This window comes from Vulpes lagopus, chromosome X, assembly GCF_018345385.1.
Source record: "Vulpes lagopus strain Blue_001 chromosome X, ASM1834538v1, whole genome shotgun sequence".
Lineage (NCBI taxonomy): Eukaryota > Metazoa > Chordata > Mammalia > Carnivora > Canidae > Vulpes > Vulpes lagopus.
This window is the reverse complement of record NC_054848.1, coordinates 52,107,764-52,130,890: the sequence shown is the minus strand read 5'-3', so window position 1 is coordinate 52,130,890 and position 23,127 is coordinate 52,107,764. Positions and strand designations below refer to the sequence as shown.

The 23,127-nt window shown below is 39.7% G+C and overlaps 1 protein-coding gene across 4 annotated transcripts in view; it reads left to right on the top strand.

Moving 5' to 3' along the window:
- The window catches only part of OPHN1 (oligophrenin 1), a 555,959-nt gene that overhangs the window by 409,451 nt on the left and 123,381 nt on the right, over positions 1–23,127 (top strand). For all 4 annotated transcript variants that reach the window (XM_041741146.1, XM_041741144.1, XM_041741142.1 and 1 more), the window contains 3 exons: positions 4,929–5,013; positions 9,411–9,469; positions 10,610–10,715. In XM_041741146.1, the coding sequence (XP_041597080.1) occupies positions 4,929–5,013; positions 9,411–9,469; positions 10,610–10,715 (250 nt within the window). The remainder of the gene's footprint in view (positions 1–4,928; positions 5,014–9,410; positions 9,470–10,609; positions 10,716–23,127) is intronic.

Genomic DNA, 23,127 nt, shown 5'->3' with positions numbered 1-23,127 from the left:
GCTCCCTACCAGCAGCAGTGTGGTAGTCCCAGGTGGGGCAAACCAAGGGGAAAACATCCTCAATTTCATTAGGCAGCTGGGTCGGCCTCCCATCCGCCCCGAGGACGCTTTTCTGTAGATGCGCGGTCTCTCCTCCGTGGTGAGGAGAGTCTGCAGGAGCTGATCAGGGTGTCCATGGGGTCCTGGCTGAGAGACCAGGGCCTTCACCTGCAAGATAATGTCAATATTAAAAGTTCCGTTCCTGGGCCACCCGACGTTGAGAGTCGGCCATTCTGAGGAGCAGAAGGTGACCCATTTCATTTTCTGACTTCCACCGATAGATTGTGTGCCCGGCTGGCGACTTCTTTCCAGTGATCTAGAGCGAGGCTTAAAGGGGTGGTTACAGTTTGCCCCATGGGTGTAGAGAAGAGGTGAGCGGGGAGGAGGAGGACAGGAAGAAAGACACAGAACAGACAGACGCACACAGATGACAGGACCAGCACGGCGGATTCAGACGGGAGCGGTAGCCAACAAAGACCCTCCCTGAAGAGGAGGGAGTGCCGGGCTCCCTCCCTCTTCCAGACCACTCCGGAGTCCGACTCCGGAGCGGGACCAGAAAGACACAGAACAAACAGACACACACGAATGTCAGGACTGGCGCGGCAGATTCAGATGGGAGCGGTCGCGAACAACGACCGTCCCTGAAGAGGAGGGAGTGCAGGGCTCCGTTCCTCTTCCAGACCACTCCGGAGTCCGACTCCGGAGGGGGACCAGGGGTCTCAGGGCACGTCTGCCTCCCCTGCTGGTCCAAATACAGAGTACAGCGTCCTGCAGGCACAATACAGACCCGGCACAGACCCGGCCAGTCAGACAGACGGGACGGACGAGACAGATATGACAGTTAGCGAGCTCGGTCTTACCTCCTACCGGTTTTAGGATTGAGCCTGGGGCGTCTCGGATCCCGGACGAGCCCCCAAATGTTGGACCCTGGCTCACGGGTGCCAACGTGTCCCGGTGGACGCCCCAGAGACTCAGACCCCAGACAGGCAGATGCAATTAGCAAGAGGGTTTATTGGACGTTTGCGCAAACGGGCTCTCCGCCTCCGAAGAGGAAGAGAGCCCCGATTAGCAATCACAGGCATCTTTTAAAGGCAAAAAGACCGCTTAAAGGCAAAGAAACCGGGGGAATAGCATAGCATCCAGGTTATTGATTTCTCAACATGAACCTGTTCAGGGACATTTCAGTCAGGGCGTGGGGGGGGATGGTTTTCTTATCTTGGACAACCAGAATATTTTTTTTGTTGCTTAAATTCCAGGGAGGTGCAGGGATGGGCTGCCTCTGGATTAGGGCTGGTCCTACTCACAAGGGGGGGCGGGGGTTCTTCAATTCATGAGACACACACACACACACACACACATACACACAGAGGGGCGGAGACACAGGCAGAGGGAGAAACAGGTTCCATGCAGGGAGCCCGATGTGGGACTTGATCTCAGGACTCCAGGATCACACCCTGAACTGAATGCAGCACTAAACCGCTGAGCCACCCGGGGTTCCCAAAGAAAAAAAATTTTTTAAATATAATCATCCTCATCAGTTTATTCATCCTTATGTTATTGTTTTTCTGCTTGAATATTGTTTTTCCAGTGGTTCTGGACATTCTTGCTCCATTCAGTTTTACAATGGTAGTTATCAGAAATCTGTATTCTAGAGTAATTGTCAGATCCTTTTCATGAATCGCCAAAGATCAAAGATGCTTTTGCAAAAGCATCAGAGTAAATAATAACTGTAAATGGTAAAAGACTTACAAATGTCCAAGGTTAAAGATCTGATGATAGTTCACTATAATAGGGTTATCAACAAAATTTGGTTATTTCTGTGACATATGACATTTTATGGTAATTACTATAATTATGACTAATGATATTATACCAAGATGTATCAGATTTTTAGGAATTTTACATGATTTCTAGATCACTTACATCAATAACTTGCATCCATACAATATAACCTAAGAAATTTTGTTATCATTTATTTAACAATATTCCCCAGGTCAGACACAAAATCTTTGCTTTTTATGTAGATCACCCAATTGCCCCATCCCCCCACACTCACCTCCCCTCCAGCAACCCTCAGTTTGTTTCCTATAGTTAAGAGTCTCTAATGATTTGCTTCCTGTTTTTATCTCATTTTATTTTCCCTTCCATTCCCCTATGTTCATTTTTTTGTTTCTTAAATTCCACATATGAGCGAAATCATATGGTATTTGTCTTTCTCTGACATTTCGTTTAGCATGATACACTCTAGTTCCATCTACATCACTGAAAATGGCAAGACTTCATTCTTTTTGATGGCTAATATTCCATATATATATATATATATATATATATATATATATATATATATATTCTGTAATTACTGAGTTGTAGGGTAGCTCTATTATGAACTTTTTTAGGAACCTTCACACAGTTTTCCAGAGTGGCTGCACCAGTTCACATTCCCACCAACAGTGTAAGAGGGTTCCCCTTTCTCTGCATCCTTGCCAATATCTGTTGTTTCCCGAGTTGCTAATTTTCATCATTCTGACTTATTTGAGGTGCTATCCCATTGTGGTTTTGATTAGTATTTCCCTGATGCAGACTGAAGTTCAGCATTTTTTCATGTGTCTGTTGCCCATTTGTATGTCTTCTTTGGAGAAATATCTGTTCATGTCTTCTGCCCATTTTTGACTGGATTATTTGTTTTCTGGGTGTTGGTAAGTTCTTTAGAGTTTGGATACTGGTCCTTTTTCTGATAAGTCATTTGTAAATATCTTCTTCCACTCCATGGGTTTCCTTTTAGTTTTGTTAACTGTTTCCTTTGCCGTGCCAAAGCTTTTTGTATTAAGGAAGTCCCAATAGTTCAATTTTGCTTTTGTTTCCCTTTCCTTTGAAGACACGTCTAGCAAGAAGCTGCTGCAGCTGAGGCCAAAGAGGTTGTTGCCTGTGTTCTCCTCTAAGATTTTGATGGATTCCTGTCTCACATTTAGGGGTTTAACCCATTCTGAGTTTATTTTTGTGTATGGGGTAAGAAAGAGGTCCAATTTCATTTTTCTGCAAGTATCTGTCCAATTTTCCCAACACTATTTGTTAAAGAGACTTTTTTCCATTAGATATTCTTACTTGATTTGTTAAAGATTAGTTGACCATAGAGTTGAGGGTCCCTTTCTTGGTTATCTAATTGTTCCATTGATCAATGTGTCTGTTTTTGTGCCAGTACCATACTGTCTTGATCACAGCTTTGTAATACAGCTTGAAGTCTGGAATTGTGATGCCTCCAGCTTTGGTTTTCATTTTCAACATTCCTTTGGCTGTTGAGGGTCTTTTCTGGTTCCATACAAATTTTAGAATTATTCCAGTTCTGTGAAAAATGCTGAGGGTATCTTGGTAGGGATTTCATTGAATGTGTAGATTGCTCTGGGTAGCATGGACATTTTAACACTAGTTGTTCTTCCAATCCATGAGCATAGAATGTTTTTCCATTTCTTTTTGACTTCCTCAATTCCTTTCATAAGTGTTCTAGAGTTTTCAGAATATAGATCCTCTGGTTAGGTTTATTCCTAGGTATCAGGTTTATGGTGCAATTGTTAATGAGATCAATTTCTTGATTTCTCTTTTGGCTGTGTCATTGTTAGTGTATATAAATGCGAGTGACTTCTGTGCATTAATTTTATATCTGTGAGTTTGCTGAATTCTTCTATCAGTTCTAGCAATCTTGGGGTGGAGTCTTTTGGGTTTTCTAGTAGAGAATCATGTCATCTGCGAAAAGTGAGAGTTTGACTTCTTTGCTGAATCGGATGCCTTTTTTTTTTTCCTTTTTGTTGTCTGATTGCCTAGGCTAGGAATTGTAGTACTATGTTGAACAACAGTGGTAAGAATGGACATCCCTGTCATGTTCCTGATCTTAGAGGAAAAGCTTTCAGTTTTTCCCCATTGAGGATGATATTCACTGTGGGTCTTTTATATATGACTTTTATGATATTGAGCCATGTTCCCTCTATCCCTACACTGCCGAGAGTTTTTAACCAAGAAAGGATGTTGTATTTTGTCAAATGTTTTTTCTGCATCTATTGATAGGGTCATATGGTTCTTGTCCTTTCTTTTAATAAAAAGAAGCACAGAAACATGAGTGAATTTTTCTCAGATCTTTACTGTGACAACCTGATAGGACTCCTGGAGGTAAAATTCACAAAAGAATGCAAGTCTCCCTGGCCCCCTTATAATTTTTAGCTCTCAAACTTGTCCACACTGAGTTTCCAGCAATTTATCAATTGCAGATTAAGTTTTTCCAACCCTGTACTGGTTCCCAAGGAGTTTTCTGCTCCTGGGCCTCTGCTGTAATAAGTTTTTTTTTTTTTCTAGATCTGCCTGTCTCTCTTTGGTTTTTAGTACAGTAGTTTGTTTATGACCTCAGTTCTCTGATGGGTCTAAGCAGAGTTGATTTTCAGTTTTTTATACTTTTTTTCTTATTATTTGGGTGGAAGAAATTACTTCCAAGCTTCTTACATGCCTGTCTGGAATGCAAGGGGATTTTTGAGACATCAGAGATGTGTTTGTGGTACAGAATTTTCATCTCTTGAAAACTGGGTAAACTATCTTTTTAAAATATAATGTACTTTCTTTTTCTTTTTTAAATATTTTACTTATTTACTTTAGAGAGAGAGAGAATAGTGGGAGGGGCAGAACAAGATGGAGAAAGGGTTCCAAGCATACTCTGCACTGAGCACAGAGCCCAACCCAAGGCTCTATCCCATGACCCTGAGATCCTGACCCAAGCAGAAATCAAGAGTCTGATGATTAACTCACTGCACCACTTGGGTGTCCCACTTTATTTTTCCTTTAAAAAGGTAAAAATTAAGAAGTTTTGGAACATTAACTTTTTTCCTTTTTTTTCTTTTTCCTCAAAATAGATCCTAAATGCCCAGGAGATGTTGATTTTCATATTAGTGACTGGGATATTAAGACAATCACCAGCTCCTTGAAATTCTACCTCAGGTATGCCTGATACAATTTGAGACTTTGTTTTTCATTGTCGAAATGAAATTAAATGAAATTTGGATGGAGATTGGAGCTTATGTGGTCACAGTATCAGGAGATTGGATAAGATTGCTGAAGAAAAAGTGTGAAAAGGATTTCTATGAAAAAAGAATGTGCATTAGAAGACCTTTAATCTGGGAATTTAGGCAAGTGAAGTATCAAAATAGAAGAATTATTATTGAAAAATGATTTCTTGGAGAAAATGTTTATTTTTAAAATCATACCCTTAAATTAATGGAAATTTTGCCATTGTGCACAGAGTGATGTCACAATGTGACAACAGAACATAGGATAATTCAAGTTTGTTAACATGTATTGTTGAATAATAACTACTTTGAAATATTAAGTTGTATTTATACAAACATAATATGTGTTCATGTGTTATGTGTCATATTTCATGCTTTATTCTATATAATAGAAATTCTTAAAAAAACAAGAAAATACAACCATACAAATGTTAGAACTGAATGAAATGACAATAATAGGAAAACAAAATTTACCTTAGCAGCAAAATTTGATGATGCACAATGGTAATGAATATATCGTTTAGTTCAATGGCATAAATTTATATTATGCAAAATTATTTGGGACATATACTTTTTTAGGGGGGACATATACTTTTTAAACTCATTCATTTCTTACCATTCTTTATGTCCAATGGTATGCACCATAATTTATTTACTAAATGTATTTTTTTCAATTATTTTACTCTTTGGTAATTTAGGATAGATACTTGAATATCATTAATCCAAAGGAAATTGGGTCCCATATACTGCTGTCAAATGACCTTCTGCTATAGTATCATCTTAGAACTTTATATAAACACAAATGCTCTTTCCAGGAGTGTTTATCTGGCATCTGCCAAAGAAGAAATATACTGTTGTTAGAGGGTTTATTCAGTGTTCTAGTTGTTCACATTGATTATATATATGTATATATTTACAATCGTATTACAGTAGGTGGTATCATACTAATTTTACAGATGAGGAAATTGAAAGGTACTCCTTTCCCTGTTAAGAAATATCCATGCTCACAGCTCATGTTATTTGAACCTAAGTATCTCTGACATAAAGGCCACTGTTTTCCATCCTCAGGGATTCAACTGGCTCTTTCATCTCAGCATATAAATATGCTCCTGTAAAGCACATCTCTTTGGCCTTGTGTCTTTTTTCATAAATAAATACATTCTACCATTTACTAAATCATTTAATAAATATTTTCTGAGTATCTAGTCTATTCCTAGCATGGTGCTGGGCAGTAGGCATATGGTTCTGAATAGATACAGTCTCTGGATTTTAAAAGGTTATAGTCCAGTTAGGAGGGCAGAAAAAAACAAATAATCATACAAATATAACAAACCATAATAAGTACTCTGAAGAAAAGGTGCAAGGTGCTATGAAGGCATATATTCTGGTTGTTGTTTGAACTGAGGTTTGAATTATAACATGGAGTTAGCTGGGAGGAGGCAGTTCCAGACAGAGGGAATTGAATATGCAAAGGCCTTGAAGCACAAGAGAGAATGACACCATCAAGAAACCACATCTACCAGTATAGACAGAGTATTGTAGGACAGAGAGCGAGGGAGAGATATTAGGAGCCAGATAATGCAAGATCATGTGGGTCATTGTAAGAATTGGAGTCGGATTTATTTTAAAAGGAATGAGAATGAATTGAGAGATTCTAAGCAGATTACAGGATGAGATTTTCATTAAAAAATAGAGATCGCTCGGGATCGAATCCCACATCGGGCTCCCGGTGCATGGAGCCTGCTTCTCCCTCTGCCTGTGTCTCTGCCTCTCTCTCTCTCTATCATAAATAAATAAATAAATTTTTTAAAAAATTAAAAAAAAATAGAAATCGATTAGAGGGAATCAAAATAGGTAGAGGTAGAAACCAATTAATAGGCTATTGCTGTGGTCCATGAATGAAATGATGCTTCTGCTTGAACTAGGGAGTAGCAGTATAGATTGTGGAAGTAAGCATATTCAAGAAATTTAATGAATAAATTTATATCTGAGAATGGGAGATGGAGATCAAGGAGTTACTTCCATGTTTCTGGCCCATACATACAAATGGTGGCCATACATTTACAGATTTGAGAAACAGAAGAAAAAGACTAGATGTAAGTGAGATGACAAGTTGGGCTTTAGATATGTCAAATTTGGGTTGCCTGAAGAAATTGGGGCAAGATATTAAGTCAGCAACTACCTATATGAGAATGAATTCAGAGAAGAATTTTGAGCTTGAGCTAAAGATTTGTGAATCACTGATAATATAGATGATAATTGGAAGGCAGGAGCTTGATGAGATTGCCTAATAGGCAGATACTTCATGCCTTCTTCTCCAAGCTTCAGTATATGAAGTAATATACACTCAGGGTCTCTACTTCTTAACTTCCCAGTTTGCTCCCATTTCAATCTCCCTCCCAGCTCTGCTCCACTGCCACAGCTCTTGCCAAGATCACTAGTTATTCCTTCAATTATAAACACAATGGACAATTATCAGTCTTTAACTTACTTGAAGGTTTTTTTTTTTTTTTTTTGTAGCATTTGAAGCTGTTAACAAGTCCTCCTTGAAACTTTCTCCTCTTTTGGATTCTACTTTATCACTTGCTTTTGGCTTTCCTCATACCTTTTTGGCCATTTTTAGCAGTCTTCTTTGTGAACTTTCTACCTGATATATTCCAGGATTCTCTTCTCTTTTTACTATAACAGAGGGATGTAAAATTCAAATATCCACAGGGACCAGGACATGAAAAATGAATGAAGTGGAGTACTTTCATATTAAAACATTGCATATTGAACCTGTATTTGCATGATTGGTCCCTTTGTTTATATATAGTCAGCAATATTATTTACTTCCACAAATAACCATATAGGCCCAATATAGCCACATCTTTCAATTTTCTCAAGAGAGGGAGAAAATATGGATTTTTATGTGAAATACCTCAATTTCTTATAGTCTGATAATGATACAATTCCATTTCTTTTTTATATACTATTCTGGACAAATAATACATGGAGAGCCTCATGTAGCTGTTGGCTATGAGTTGGCCATCTCTCCTTGAGAAGTGGTATCTGTTCTGTGGTTTTAACCATTCACCTAGGTTTGTGATTTTCTTATTTACTTCTCAGATCTGGAAGGGCATTCTATCCATCTACCTAATAGACCTCTCCCTTTGGTTACCCCAAAAGTCCCTCTGGCTTAGCATCTCCACTTCCTTCTGAACCCATTTCTGTTCCATCCAGTATCCCAAATCAGATGACTTCTCCCTCACCAGTATACCCAATCATTTAAAGAAGTTCTGTCTTTAATGTCTTTTAAATAATTTACTTCATCATTTCTTTCTATCTCCAATGCCACTATTTTTGTTTAGGCCTTTATTATCTCTTAACTGGATTACTACAATAATAGCAGTGGTAAACAGTATAACGGTGATTAAGAGCATCGACTCAGGACAGACTGCCTAGTTCTGTCACTTACTGGCTATATGAGGCCTTGGATGAATTATTTAACTTTTCTGAACTTCAGTTTCCCCATTTATAAAATGGAGATAATAGCAATATGTTACATGGTTGTCATGAGGATTAAATTATTAAATAAATATATGCAAATCACTTAGAACAGTGAAGCATTTACTATTATTATAAGGGGATTATTTTTTTCCGAGCCACCACCACCTAACTTTATTTTATCATCACATTCATCCTTTTACATTGCAAATTTTGTATATGGCATGCTTCTCAACTAGACTGTTAGCTCCTTGAAGGTTTGGGGTCTATCTTACTCATCTCTGGATCCCAAATATCTGGCACAGTCTCAAGTAATGTAGGTGCTCAGCCAATATTTTTTTTTTTACTAAATAAAGAAATCTTTTGGGCCTCAATTTTCTCCTCTTATATTAAACTGGGATTTGGATAACTGCTCCATCTCACAGGATCATTGGAAGGATCAGATGGGAGGACAGATATGAAAGCATCTTGAAAACTAAGGAACTATCAAACTGTGAGGACTTTATAGCAGCATTCAGAGTGGGTCCACTATAGAATTTTTCAGGACTGGTTTGTGACTCCTTTCACTTTTGGGAACTAATTACAGACCTTGCCAGACCAATTGGCCTATACTTTTACAGGTATTTTATTGAATTACTAGTAACTAACTAGTAACTAATATTCCTCTGACAAAGTTTCAGGTAACTAACATTCCTCTGACAAAGTTTCAGGTGAAGAGAGAAATGCATGTAGTCACACTAAGCAATAGGGATCAGAAACTTAAGCCTTGCTGCCCACGGAACTGAAAATACAATGCTTGGTTATTTCCTCCCCAAAGGAACTTACAGTCTTCATTAATTTCAGGAATCTTTCTGAACCTGTCATGACCTATAGACTTCACAAAGATCTGGTCTCTGCTGCCAGTAAGTATTTATGTTACTAGTTAATTGTGTTGTCTTCACTTCTTAATGATGTTCACGGCAATGAACCTAGAAAATTTCTTGAGAGAAAGTGAGGGGGAAAAAACAAACCTATCCATAGATTTCATCCACTTCCAAGTGAGAGTATTCTTGCTTGCTGTCTAGCTAAAGTGTTTCACTATTTTCCATAAATCAATGTAGGTTGAGTAAGTTGGAGAAAACTGGCTAACATGAGGGATGTGACAGATGAGAGGGCTTTATTAACTGTGCCTCTTCCATCAGAACAAGAGCATTGGCTCACATAACTAGGGAACAGCAAAATGGTTCCATTATAGTTGCTGTTTTAGCTTTTTTCATAACTTTGCCTTTTCAAATGCTTTCCGTTTGTGCTGTGAATGAATTATTACTCCTAATCTGTTAGTGCTAGAATCATATTTTCTAGATGATAAAACTGAAGGTTAAGGTGGAGCATTCCACGAGAAATAAGGCATATAGAATCACTCCAAAACTTGGCAGCTGAAGAAGTAGTAAAAGTTTTGGCTAAAGCCACTGTGTGAGTATCCCTCCCTATCTCTACATGGCCCTTCTACTACTCTGTGCTCTCTGTGGTGTGCAGGAAAAGATTCAGAGGACTTGACCTCATAATGAATTGTTGTTGAGGAATGGGACCTTTGATCCTTACTCTGAGCTGTCTCAGTGATTTTTACATAAACCTAGAGGTAGCAGTGTATGTCCCAGCACCACAAAAAGATGGATGGGCAAGAGTTTCCAGTGGAAGTTTACATGTGGAACTTTAGAACACCCTGATGTACCTAGAACTATGACTTCCTCAGAGATGGTCTTATGTTCTTGTCTTTCTGATCTCTCTTCTTTTTGTTTTTCATTTTTTCTAGGCCTATTTCTTTGTTTTTATCCCTCTTTTTGCATGTTGGTCTCTTTGTCTTTCTCTCTCTCCATCTCAGTGTCTTTTTTTCTTGGTCTCTCATTGCCATTGTTTCTCTGTACCTGTTTATCTCTGTCTCATTTCATCTCTCTGAGTTTCTGATTGTGTGTGTGTGTGTGTACGTGTTTGTATGTATATATGAAAGTTTGATTGATCCAGTTGCCCAAAAGGCAAAACTATCTCTCTCTGTTCTCTCTCAGAGTCTGACAACCTGGATTACCGGCTGGGAGCCATTCACTCCCTGGTATATAAGCTACCTGAAAAGAACCGAGAGATGCTGGAACTTCTTATAAGACATTTGGTCAAGTAAGTAGCTTCTGGGTTTTCAGAAAGAGTTTCTATTAGAGGACTGGCCCACAGGGTAGAACTGCAGAGAAAGTGTCTGTCAGATCATTAAATCCCAGCTACCAGCTGTTTTATCCTTGACAAGCTGAATGCTCTATGAAGAAGGTGATTTTGCCTTGATCCTTATATATGTCCTCCCAGAGTCATTATGCATGAGTTAAAGGGTAATATTAGGTAAAGTGGGCAGAACGCAGGGTTTGCAGTCAGATAAACTTGGTTTTAAATTCCAGGTATAGGGATCCCTGGGTGGCGCAGCGGTTTGGCGCCTGCCTTTGGCCCAGGGCGCGATCCTGGAGACCTGGGATCGAATCCCACGTCAGGCTCCCGGTGCATGGAGCCTGCTTCTCCCTCTGCCTGTGTCTCTGCCTCTCTCTCTCTCTCTCTCTCTCTCTTTGTGACTATCATAAATAAAAAAAAAAATTTAAAAAAAAAAATAAAAAAAAAGTAAATTCCAGGTATACCATTTATTTAGCTGCATAATCTTAGATAAACCTCTCTTAGCCTCTGTTGTCATCCGTAAAATGAAAATAGTATTGCAGGACTGTTTTATGGATGTGAATTAACACAGATAAGGTGCATAGCACATAGGAGATTCTCAAGAAATGGGAGTTATTATTAAGATTGTGGTCAACTGTTTGCTTGGGTATGGCAGGGAGAAAAGACAGTATTAGAGAGAGTAGGCCTAGTGATGAACTGGTGAGTTTAAGTGGTGTGCGTGGTTCTTTTTGGACAGAGGGTTCAAATTTGTAGATAAAGATGAATTTACTTAACTTATAAAAGGCCAGCAACTGGCTCTTATGAAGCAGTATGGTGCAGCAGAAAGCACTCTGACTATGGATTAGCAAATCTGGGTTCTGGTGTCAGTTCTGCTACTAGGTTTCTTGACGATCATGGGCAGGTCACTCTCAAGGCATCTCCCGGTATATATTAAAAAGTACAAAAATGAGACAACAAGCTTAGAAAAATTGCAATGAATTTTACATGTGTCTATTTTTCACAATAAAGCCATCATCATGCAAAAACGCAGTAATCAAACGTTTTGGAGAATATCTCAAATACCTAAACTTGGAACCCTTAGTGAAAGTGAGACTCCAGGCTAAATGGTCCTCCTGGCCTCCCCCTGTGATAAATTTTACATCTCTGGATCTCAGGTTTTGCTGTGACATAATGAGACATCACAAATATTCAATGCAGCTCTCACATTCTATGTTTTTTTTTAATGCTTCTATAACAAATGAGCATAAAGACACAATGTAGATAAATAGGCAGAGTTAAGAAGAGGATGCCTTTTATATTTATTGTCAATATTTGTAATTTGGGCTAATAAAGAACATTAAAAGGCAATTTCTTCCCAAAATTTGTGATAATCTCAGTGAAAGTACAAAAATCAGCACATAATCATTTTTATATTAATTTGAAGTTGCCCTAGGGGAAAGAGAAATTGGGTTTGAGTTCCACATTATCACTGATTCTTTTTCTTTTTAATTTTTTAAAATGGAGATCAATTTGCCAACATATAGCATAACACCCATTGCTCATCCTGCCAAGTGCCCCCCTCAATGCCCATCACCCAGTCACCCCAATCACCCACCCACCTATCCTTCCACTACCCCTTGTTCATTTCCCAGAGGTAGGTGTCTCTGATATTTTGTCACGCTCACTGATATTTTCACTCATTTTTTCTGCTTTCCCTTTATTCCCTTTCACTAAATGTTATATTCCCCAAATGAATGAGATCATATAATGTTTGTCCTTTTCCAATTGATTTATCTCACTCAGCATAATACTCTCCAGGTCTATCCATGTCGAAGCAAATGGTGGGTATTTGTCATTTCGAAAGGCTGAGTAATATTCCATTGTATACATGGACCACATCTTTTTTATCCATTCATCTTTCTTTTTTTTTTTTTTTTTTTTTTTTCCATTCATCTTTCGATGGACACCAAGGCTCCTTCCACAGTTTGGCTATGGCGGACATTGCTGCTGCAAACATTGTGATGCAGGTGTCTCGGCGTTTCACTGCATCTGTATCTTTGGGGTAAATCCCCAGCAGTGCAATTGCTGGGTTGTAGGGCAGATCTATTTTTAACTCTTTGAGGAACCTCCACACAGTTTTCCAGAGTGGCTGTACCAGTTCACATTCCCACCAACAGGATAAGAGGGTTCCCCTTTCTCCAATTCCTCTCCAACATTTGTTGTTTCCTGTCTTGTTAATTTTCACCATTCTCACTGGTATGAAGTGGTATCTCATTGTGGTTTTGATTTGTATTTCCTTGATGGCCAGTGATGCGGAGCATTTTCTCATGTGCTTGTTGGCCATGTTCTAAGTCTTCCTCTGTGAAATTTCTGTTCATGTGTTCTGCCCATTTCATGATTGGATTGTTTGTTTCTTTGCTGCTGAGTTTAATAAGATCCTTATAGATCTTGGATACTAGCCCTTTATCTGCTACGTCATTTGCAAATATCTTCTTCCATTCAGTAGGTTGTCTTTGAGTTTTGTTGACTGTTTCTTTTGCTGTGCAGAAGCTTCTAATCTTGATGAAATACCAATAATTCATTTTTGCTTTTGTTTCTCTTCCTTCATGGATGTATCTTGCAAGAAGTTGCTGTGGCCAAGTTCAAAAAGAGTGTTGCTTGTGTTCTCCTCTAGGATTTTGATGGAAACTTGTCTCACATTTAGATCTCTTATCCATTTTGAATTTATCTTTGTGTATGGTGAAAGAGAGTGGTCTAGTTTCATTATTCTGCACGTGGATGTCCAATTATCCCAGCACCATTTATTGAAGAGACTTTCTTCCAGTGGATAGTCTTTCCTCCTTTGTCGAATATTAGTTGACCATAAAGGTGAGGGTCCACTTCTGAATTTTCTGTTCTGTTGCATTGATCTATGTGTCTGTTTTTGTGCCAGTACCACACTGTCTTGATGATTACAGCTTTGTAGTACAACCTGAAATCTGGCATTGTTATGCCCCCAGCTATGGTTTTCTTTTTTAAAATTCCCCTGGATATCCAGGGTCTTTTCTAATTCCACACAAATCTTAAGATGATTTGTTCCAACTCTCTGAAGAAAGTCGATGGTATTTTGATAGGGATTGCATTAATCGTGTAAATTGCCCTGGGTAGCATTGACATTTTCACAATATTAATTCCTGCAATCCATGAGCATGGAATATTTTTCCATCTCTTTGTGTCTTCCTCAATGTCTTTCAGAAGTTTTCTGTAGTTTTCAGGGTATAGATCCTTTTCCTCTTCATTTAGGTGTATTGCTAGGTATCTTCTGCTTTTGGTGCAATTTTCAATGGGATTGACTCCTTCATTTCTCTTTCTTCAGTCTCATTGTTAGTGTATAGAAATGCCACTGATTTCTGGGCATTGATTGTATATCCTGACACACTGCCAAATTGCTGCAATCCTAGGGAGGAGTCTTTTGGGTTTTCTCTGTAAACTATCCTGTCATCTGTAAAAAGGGAGAGTTTGACTTCTTCTTTGCCAATTTGAATGCCTTTTATTTCTTTTTGTTGCCTGATTGCTGAGGCGAGGACTTCTAGTACTCTGATGAATAGCGGTGGTTAGAGTGGACATCCCTGTCATGTTCCTGATCCTAGGGGAAAGGCTCTCAGTGTTTCACCATTGAGAATGATATTTGTTGTGGGCCTTTCGTAGGTAGACTTTAAGATGCTAAGGAATGTTCCCTCTATCCCTACACTCTGAAGAGTTTTGATCAGGAATGGATACTGTATTTTGTCAAATGCTTTCTCTGCATCAATTGAGAGGATCATATGGTTCTTGTGTTTTCTCTTGCTCATATGATCTATCACAGTGATTGCTTTACGAGTGTTGAACCAGCCTTGCATCCTGGGGATAAATCCCACTTGGTCATGGTGAATAATCTTCTTAATGTATTGTTGGATACTATTGGCTAGTACCTTGTTGAGAATTTTTGCATATGTGTTCCTCAGGGATATTGGTCTATAATTCTCCTTTTTGGTGGGGTCTTTGTCTGGTTTTGGAATTAAGGTGATGCTGGCCTCATAAATTGAGTTTGGAAGTATTCTATCTCTTTTTGTCTTTCGGAATAGCTTTAGTAGAATAGGTATGGTTTCTTCTTTAAACGTTTGATAGAATTCCCCAGGGAAGCCATCTGGCCCTGGACTTTTGTGTCTTGGGAGGTTTTGGATGACTGCTTCAATTTCCTCCCTGGTTATTGGCCTGTTCAGGTTTTCTATTTCTTCCTGGTCCAGTTTTGGTAGTTTGTGGTTTTACAGAAATGTGTCCATTTCTTCTCGATTGCCTAATTTAATGGCGTATTGCTGCTCATAATAAATTTTTATTTTTATTTTTATTTTTTTTATTTATTTATGATAGTCACAGAGAGAGAGAGAGAGAGGCAGAGACACAGGCAGAGGGAGAAGCAGGCTCCATGCACCGGGAGCCCGATGTGGGATTCGATCCCGGGTCTCCAGGATCGCGCCCTGGGCCAAAGACAGGCGCCAAACCGCTGCGCCACCCAGGGATCCCTTTTTTTTTTTTTCATAATCAATTTTTAATATAGTTTTTCTTTCCTTGGTGTTGGTGGTGATCTCTACCTTCTCATTCATGATTTTATTAATTTGAGCCTTTTCTCTCTTCTTTTTAATAAGGCTGGCTAATGGTTTCTCTATCTTACTAATCCTTTCAAAGAACCAACTCCTGGTTTTGTTAATCTGTTCCACAGATCTTCTGGTCTCTATTTCATTGAGTTCTGCTCCAGTATTTATTAACTCTCATCTTTTGCTGGGTGAACGTTTTATTTGCTGTAATTTCTCCAGCTCCTTTAGGTGGAAGGTTAGCTTTTGTATTTTAGTTCTTTCCAGTTTTTGGATGGATGCTTGTATTGCGATGTATTACCCCCTCAGGACTGCTTTTGCTGTATCCCAAAGATTTTGAATGGTTGTATCTTCATTCTCATTCCTTTCCATGAATCTTTTTAATTCTTCTCTGATTTTCTGGCTGACCCATTCATCTTTTAGCAGTATGGTCTTTAAAATCCACGTATTTGAAATCCTTCCAAACTTCTTCTTGTGGTTTTGTTCTAGTTTCAAAGCATTATGGTCAGAAAACATGCAGGGGACTATCCCAATCTTTTGGTATTGGTTAAGACCTGATTTGTGACCCAGTATGTGGTCTATTCTGGAGAAAGTTCCATGTGCCCTTGAGAAGAATGTGTATTCAGTTGGGTTTGGATGTAAAGTTCTGTAAATATCTGTGAAATCCATCTGGTTTAGTGTATCATTTAAAGCTCTTCTCTTTTTGGAGATATTGTGCTTAGAAGATCTTTCGATTAAAAAAAAAAAGAAGATCTTTCGATTACAGAAAGCGCTGTGTTCAAGTCACCAAGTATAAGTGTATTATTATCTATGTCTTCACTTTGGTTTTTAATTGATTGCTATACCTGGCAGCTCCCACATTCGGGACATAAATAGTCATGATTGTTAGGTCCTCTTGTTGGATAGATCCTTTAAGTATTATATAGTGTCCCTCTTCATCTCTTATTACTGTCTTTGGAATAAACTTTAATTCATCTGATATAAGGATGGATACCACTGCTTTCTTTTGAGGACCATTTGAATGATAAATAGTTCACCTACCTTTCATTTTCAGGCTGTAGGTGTCCTTAGGTCTAAAATGAGTCTCCTGTAAACAGCAAATCTTTTGGGTTTTCTACATAAAGTATCATGTCATCAGCGAAGAGGGAGAGATTGACTTCTTCTTTGCAAATTTGAATGCCTTTTATTTCTTTTTGTTGTCTGATTGCTGAGGCTAGGACTTCTAGTACTCTGTTGAATAGCAGTGGTGAGAGTGGACATCCCTGTCATGTTCCTGATCTTAGGGGAAAGGCTTCCAGTGCTTCCCATTGAGAATGATATTTGCTGTGGGCTTTTTGTAGGTGGCTTTTAAGATGCTGAGGAGGAGAGAGTGAGGGGCAAGATGGCGAAAGAGTAGGGTCCCCAAGTCACCTGTACCCACCAAATTACGTAGATAACCTTCAAAACATCCTGAAATCTATGAATTTGGCCTGAGATTTAAAGAGAGAACAGCTGTAATGCTACAGTGTGAAGAGTTGACGCTTCTATCAAGGTAGGAAGAGGGAAAAAAAGAAATAAAGAAACAAAAGGCATCCAAGGGGGAGGGGCCCCAAGAGGAGCCAGGCTAAGGCCGGGGCGAGTGCCCCCAGGACAGGGAAGCACCAACCCTGAGAAGCAGGAGCTTCACCAATCTTCCCGGGCAGAAAGGCACTCCCAGGGAGTTAGAGCAAGACCCCAGGAGGGCGGGATGCCCTCAGGCTCCCTGGGACACTAACAGACACCTGAGCCCAGGGGAGAGTGCGCCGAGCTCCCTAAAGGGCTGCAGCGCGAGCACGCATTGACCCGGGAGCAGTCTGAGGGGCTCCGGAGGCGGCTCCATGGAGGGGGCTGCGCAGCGGCAAGGAGTGCGAATCCAACAGCACAGGACCCGGAGTACAGGGCGCTGGGGACCCAGCCCAGGAATCGACCTCCCCCCTGGGGATAGGCATAGGCCAGGAGGGACCAGGACAGCAAGGACCCTCCTGCCCCTAGCTGAGCAGATCAGCGGCCCCGCCCCGGAGCATCCAGGCCCCTGCAGGCAGAGAGCTCCGTAGTTACTGCAGGAGCTGAATCCAGGGCTCCAGAGCTGGCCCCGCCACTGTGGTTTTTCCTCCTGGGGCCTCACAGGCAGGGGGCAGAGCAACTCCCCCAAGTGCTAACACCTGAAAATCACCACAACAGGCCCCTGCCCCAGAAGACCAGCTAGACTGACGAGTTCCAGGGGAAGTCAAGGGACTTAAGAAAAAGAATGAGAAGATACTCCCCACGGTTTTCTTTTTTTTTCTTTTTTCCTTTTTGATTTCTGTTTGCTTCCCCTGCCCTTTTTTTCTTTCTTTTTCTTCTCTTTTTTTTCTTTTTTTCTTCCTTTTTTTCTTTTTTCTTTCTCTCTTTTCTTTCCTTCTTTCTCTCCTCTCTTATTCTCCTTTTACCAACACTTGTTTTTGGCCACTCTGCACTGAGCAAAATGACTAGAAAGAAAACCTCACCTCAAAAGAAAGAATCAGAAACAGTCCTCTCTCCCACAGAGTTAGAAAATCTGGATTACAATTCAATGTCAGAAAGCCAATTCAGAAGCACTATTATACAGCTACTGGTGGCTCTCAAAAAACGCATAAAGGACTCATGCCTGCAGAATTTAGATCTAATCAGGCAGAAATTAAAAATCAATTGAATGAGATGCAATCCAAACTAGAAGTCCTAACGACGAGGTTTCACGAAGTGGAAGAATGAGTGAGTGACATAGAAGACAAGTTGATGGCAAAGAGGGAAACTGAGGAAAAAAGAGACAAACAATTAAAAGACCATGAGGATAGATTGAGGGTAATAAGTGACAGGCTGAGGAAGAAAAACCTATGTTTAATTGGGGTTCCCGAGGGCGCCAAAAGGGACAGAGGGCCAGAATATGTATTTGAACAAATCATGGCTGAAAACTTTCCTAATATGTGAAGGGAAACGGGCATTCAGATCCAGGAAATAGAGAGACACCCCCCCCTAAAATCAATAAAAACCATTCAACATCTCGACAGTTAATAGTTAAGCTTCCAATATCCAAAGATAAAGAGAAGGTCTTTAAAGCAGCAAGAGACAAGAAATCCCTGACTTTTATGGGGAGGAGTATTAGGGTAACAGCAGACCTCTCCACAGAGACCTGGCAGGCCAGAAAGGGCTGGCAGGATATATTCAGGGTCCTAAATGAGACAAACATGCAACCAAGAATACTTTATCCAGCAAGGCTCTCATTCAGAATGGAAGGAGAGATAAAGAGCTTCCAAGACAGGCAGGAACTGAAAGAATATGTGACCTCCAAACCAGCTCTGCAAGAAATTTTAAGGGGGACTCTTAAAATTCCCCTTTAAGAAGAAGTTCAGTGGAACAATCCACAAACACAAGGACTGAATAGATATGATGATGACACTAAACTCATATCTTTCAATAGTAACTCTGAACGTGAACGAACTTAATGACCCCATCAAAAGGTGCAGGGTGTCAAACTGGATAAAAAAAGCAGGACCCATCTATTTGCTCTCTACAGGAGACTCATTTTAGACAGAAGGACATGTACAGCCTGAAAATAAAAGGTTGGAGAACCATTTACCATTCAAATGTTCCTCAAAAGAAAGCACGGGTAGGCATCCTTATATCAGATAAATGAAAATTGACGCCGAAGACTGTAGTGAGAGATGAAGAGGGACACTATATCATACTTAAAGGATCTATCCAACAAGAGGACTTAACAATCCTCAATATATATGTCCCGAATGTGGGAGCTGCCAAATATATCATCAATTAATAACCAAATTTAAGACATACTTAGATAATAATACACTTATACTTGGTGTCTTCAGTCTAGCGCTTTCTACACTCGATAGGTCTCATAACACATCTCCAAAGAAACAAGAGCTTTAAATGATACACTGGACCAGATGGATTTCACAGATATCTACAGAACTTTACATACAAACTCAACTGAATACACATTCTTCTCAAGTGCACATGGAACTTTCTCCAGAATTGCACCCTAAAGCATAAGAAACCTAGGAATAAACCTAACCAAAGAGGTAAAGGATCTATACCCTAAATCTATAGAACACTTCTGAAAGAAACTGAGGAAGTCACAAAGAGATGGAAAAATATTCCATGCTCATGGATTGCAGGAATTAATATTGTGAAAATGTCCATGTTACCCAGGGCAATTTACACGATTAATGCAATCCCTATCAAAATACCATCGACTTTCCTCAGATAGTTAGAACAAATTATTTTAAGGTTTGTGTGGAATCAGAAAAGACCCTGAATAGCCAGGGGAATTTTAAAAAACAAAACCATAGTTCGGGGCATCACAATGCCAGATTTCAGGTTGTACTACAAAGCTGTGGTCATCAAGACAGTGTGGTACTGGCACAAAAACAGACACATAGATCAATAGAACAGAATAGAGAATCCAGAAGTGGACCCTGAACTTTATGGTCAACTAATATTCGATAAAGGAGGAAAGACTATCCACTGGAAGAAAGTCTCTTCAATAAATGGTGCTGGGATAATTGGACATCCACATGTAGAAGAATGAAACTAGACCACTCTCTTACACCATACACAAAGATAAACTCACAATGGATGAGAGATCTAAATGTGAGACAAGATTCCATCAAAATCCTAGAGGAGAACGCAGGCAACACCCTTTTTGAACTCAGCTGCAGTAACTTCTTGCAAGATACATCCACGAAGGCAAAAGAAACAAAAGCAAAAATGAACTACTGGGACTTCATCAAGATAAGAAGCTTTTGCACAGCAAAGGATACAGTCAACAAAACTAGAAGACAACCTACATAATGGGAGAAGATATTTGCAAATGACGTATCAGGTAAAGGGCTAGTTTCGAAGATCTATAAAGAACTTATTAAACTCAACAGCAAAGAAACAAACAATCCAATCATGAAATGGGCAAAAGACATGAACAGAAATCTCACAGAGGAAGACATACACATGGCCAACACGCACACGAGAAAATGCTTTGCATCACTTGCCATCAGGGAAATACAAATCAAAACCACAATGAGATACCACCTCACACCAGTGAGAATGGGGAAAATTAACAAGGCAGGAAACCGCAAATGTTGGAGAGGATGCAGAGAAAAGGAAATCCTCTTGCACTGTTGGTGGGAATGTGAACTGGTGCAGCCACTCTGGAAAACTGTATGGAGGTTCCTCAAAGAGTTAAAAATAGACCTGCCCTACGACCCAGCAATTGCACTGCTGGGGATTTACCCCAAAGATACAGATGCAATGAGATGCCAGAACACCTGCACCCTAGCAGCAATGTCCACAATAGCCAAACCATGGAAGGAGCCTCGGTGTCCATCGAAAGATGAATGGATAAAGAAGCTGTGGTCTATGTATACAATGGAATATTTCTCAGCCATTAGAAATGACAAATACCCACCATTTGCTTCAACGTGGATGGAACTGGAGGGTACTATGCTGAGTGAAATGAGTCAATCGGAGAATGACAAACATTATATGTTCTCATTCATTTTGGGAATATAAATAATAGTGAATGGGAATAGAAGGGAAGGGAGATGAAATGGATAAGAAATGTCAGTAAGGGAGACAGAACATAAAGACTCTGAACTCTGGAAAACGATCTAGGGGTGGAGGAAGGGGAGGAGGGCAGGAGGTGGGGATGAATGGGTGACGGGCAGTGAGGGGGGCACTTGATGGGATGAGTACTGGGTGTTATTTTGTATGTTGGCAAATTGAACACCAATAAAAAATAAATTTATTATTAAAAAAAAGATGTTGAGGAATGTGCGCTCTATCCCTACACTCTGAAGAGTTTTTATCAGGAATGGATGCTGTATTTCAGGAATGGATGCTGTATTTTGTCAAATGCTTTCTCTGCATCTATTGAGATGATCATATGGTTCTTGTTTTTTCTCTTGCTGATATGATCAATCACAGTGATTGCTTTTCGAGTGCTGAACCAGCCTTGCATCCCGGGGATAAATCCCACTTTGTCATGGTGAATAATCTTCTTAATGTTCTGTTGGATTCTATTGGCTAGTATCTTTTTTTTAAGATTTCTTTATTCATGAGAGACACATTCAGAGAGAGAGAGAGAGCCAGAGAGACAGACAGAGGCAGGGACAGGCAGATGGAGAAGCAGGCTCCTTTCAGGGAGCCCGACGTGGGACTCGATCCCAGGTCCCCAGGATCACACTCTGGGCTGAAGGCGGCACTAAATTGCTGAGCTACCTCTTCTCCTCATATTGACTTCTTGGTTTCTTCTTTAAACGTTTGATAGGATTCCCCTGGGAAGCCGTCTGGCCCTGGACTTTTGTGTCTTGGGAGGTTTTGGATGACTGCTTCAATTTCCTCCCTGGTTATTGGCCTGTTCAGGTTTTCTATTTCTTCCTGGTCCAGTTTTGGTAGTTTGTGGTTTTACAGAAATGTGTCCATTTCTTCTCGATTGCCTAATTTATTGGCGTATTGCTGCTCATAATAAGTTTTTAAAATAGTTTTTATTTCCTTGGTGTTGGTGGTGATCTCTCCTTTCTCACTCATGATTTTATTAATTTGAGCCTTTTATCTCTTCTTTTTAATAAGGCTGGCTAATGGTTTATCCTTCTTATTAATTCTTTCAAAGAACCAACTCCTGGTTTTGTTAATCTGTTCCACAGTTCTTCTGGTCTCCATTTCATTGAGTTCTGCTCGAATCTTTATTCACTTCTGCTGTGTGTAGGACCTATTTGCTGTTTTTTTCAAGCTCCTTTAGGTGCAAGGTTAGCTTTTGCATTTGAGTTCTTTACAGTTTTTGGATGGATGCTTGTACTGCAATGCATTTCCCCCTTAGGACTGCTTTTGCTGCATCCCAACGATTTTGAACGGCTGTATCTTCATTTTCATTAGTTTCCATGAATCTTTTTAATTCTTCCCTGATTTCCTGGTTGACCTTTTCATCTTTTAGCAGGATGGTCCTTAACCTCCACTTGTTAGAAATCCTTCTAAATTTCTTCTTGTGATTTAGTCTAGATTCAAAGCATTATGGTCTGAAAACATGCAGGGGACGATCCCAATCTTTTGGTATCGGTTAAGACCTGATTTGTGACCCAGTATGTGTTCTATTCTGGAGAAAGTTCCATGTGCACCAGAGAAGAATGTGTATTCAGTTGCGATTGGATATAAAGTTCTGTAAATATCTGTGAAATCCATCTGATCCAGTGTATCATTTAAAGCTCTTGTTTCTTTGGAGATTTTGTGGTTAGAATACCTGTTGATTGTAGAAAGTGCTATATTCAAGTCACCAAGTATAAGTGTATTATTATTTAAGTATGCCTTAACTTTGGTTATTAATTGATATACTTTGCAGCTCCCACTTTCGCGGCATAAATATTCATAATTGTTAGGTCCTCTTGTTGGATAGATCCTTTATATATGATATATTGTGCCCCTTCATCTCTTACTACCGTCTTTGGGATAAACTTTAGTTTGTCTGATATAAAGATGGCTACCCTTGCTTTCTTTTGAGGACCATTTGAATGGTAAACAGTTCCAACCTTTCATTTTCAGGCTGTAGGTGTCCTTAGGTATAAAATGAGTCTCTTGTAGACAGCAAATAGATGGTTCTTGCTTTTTTATGCAGTCTGAAACCCTGCGCCTTTTTATGGAGTCATTAAGCCCATTCACGTTCACAGTTACTTTTGAAAGATATGAATTTAGTGTCATCATGATACCTATTGAGTCCCTGTTTTGTGGATTGTTTCCTTGGACTT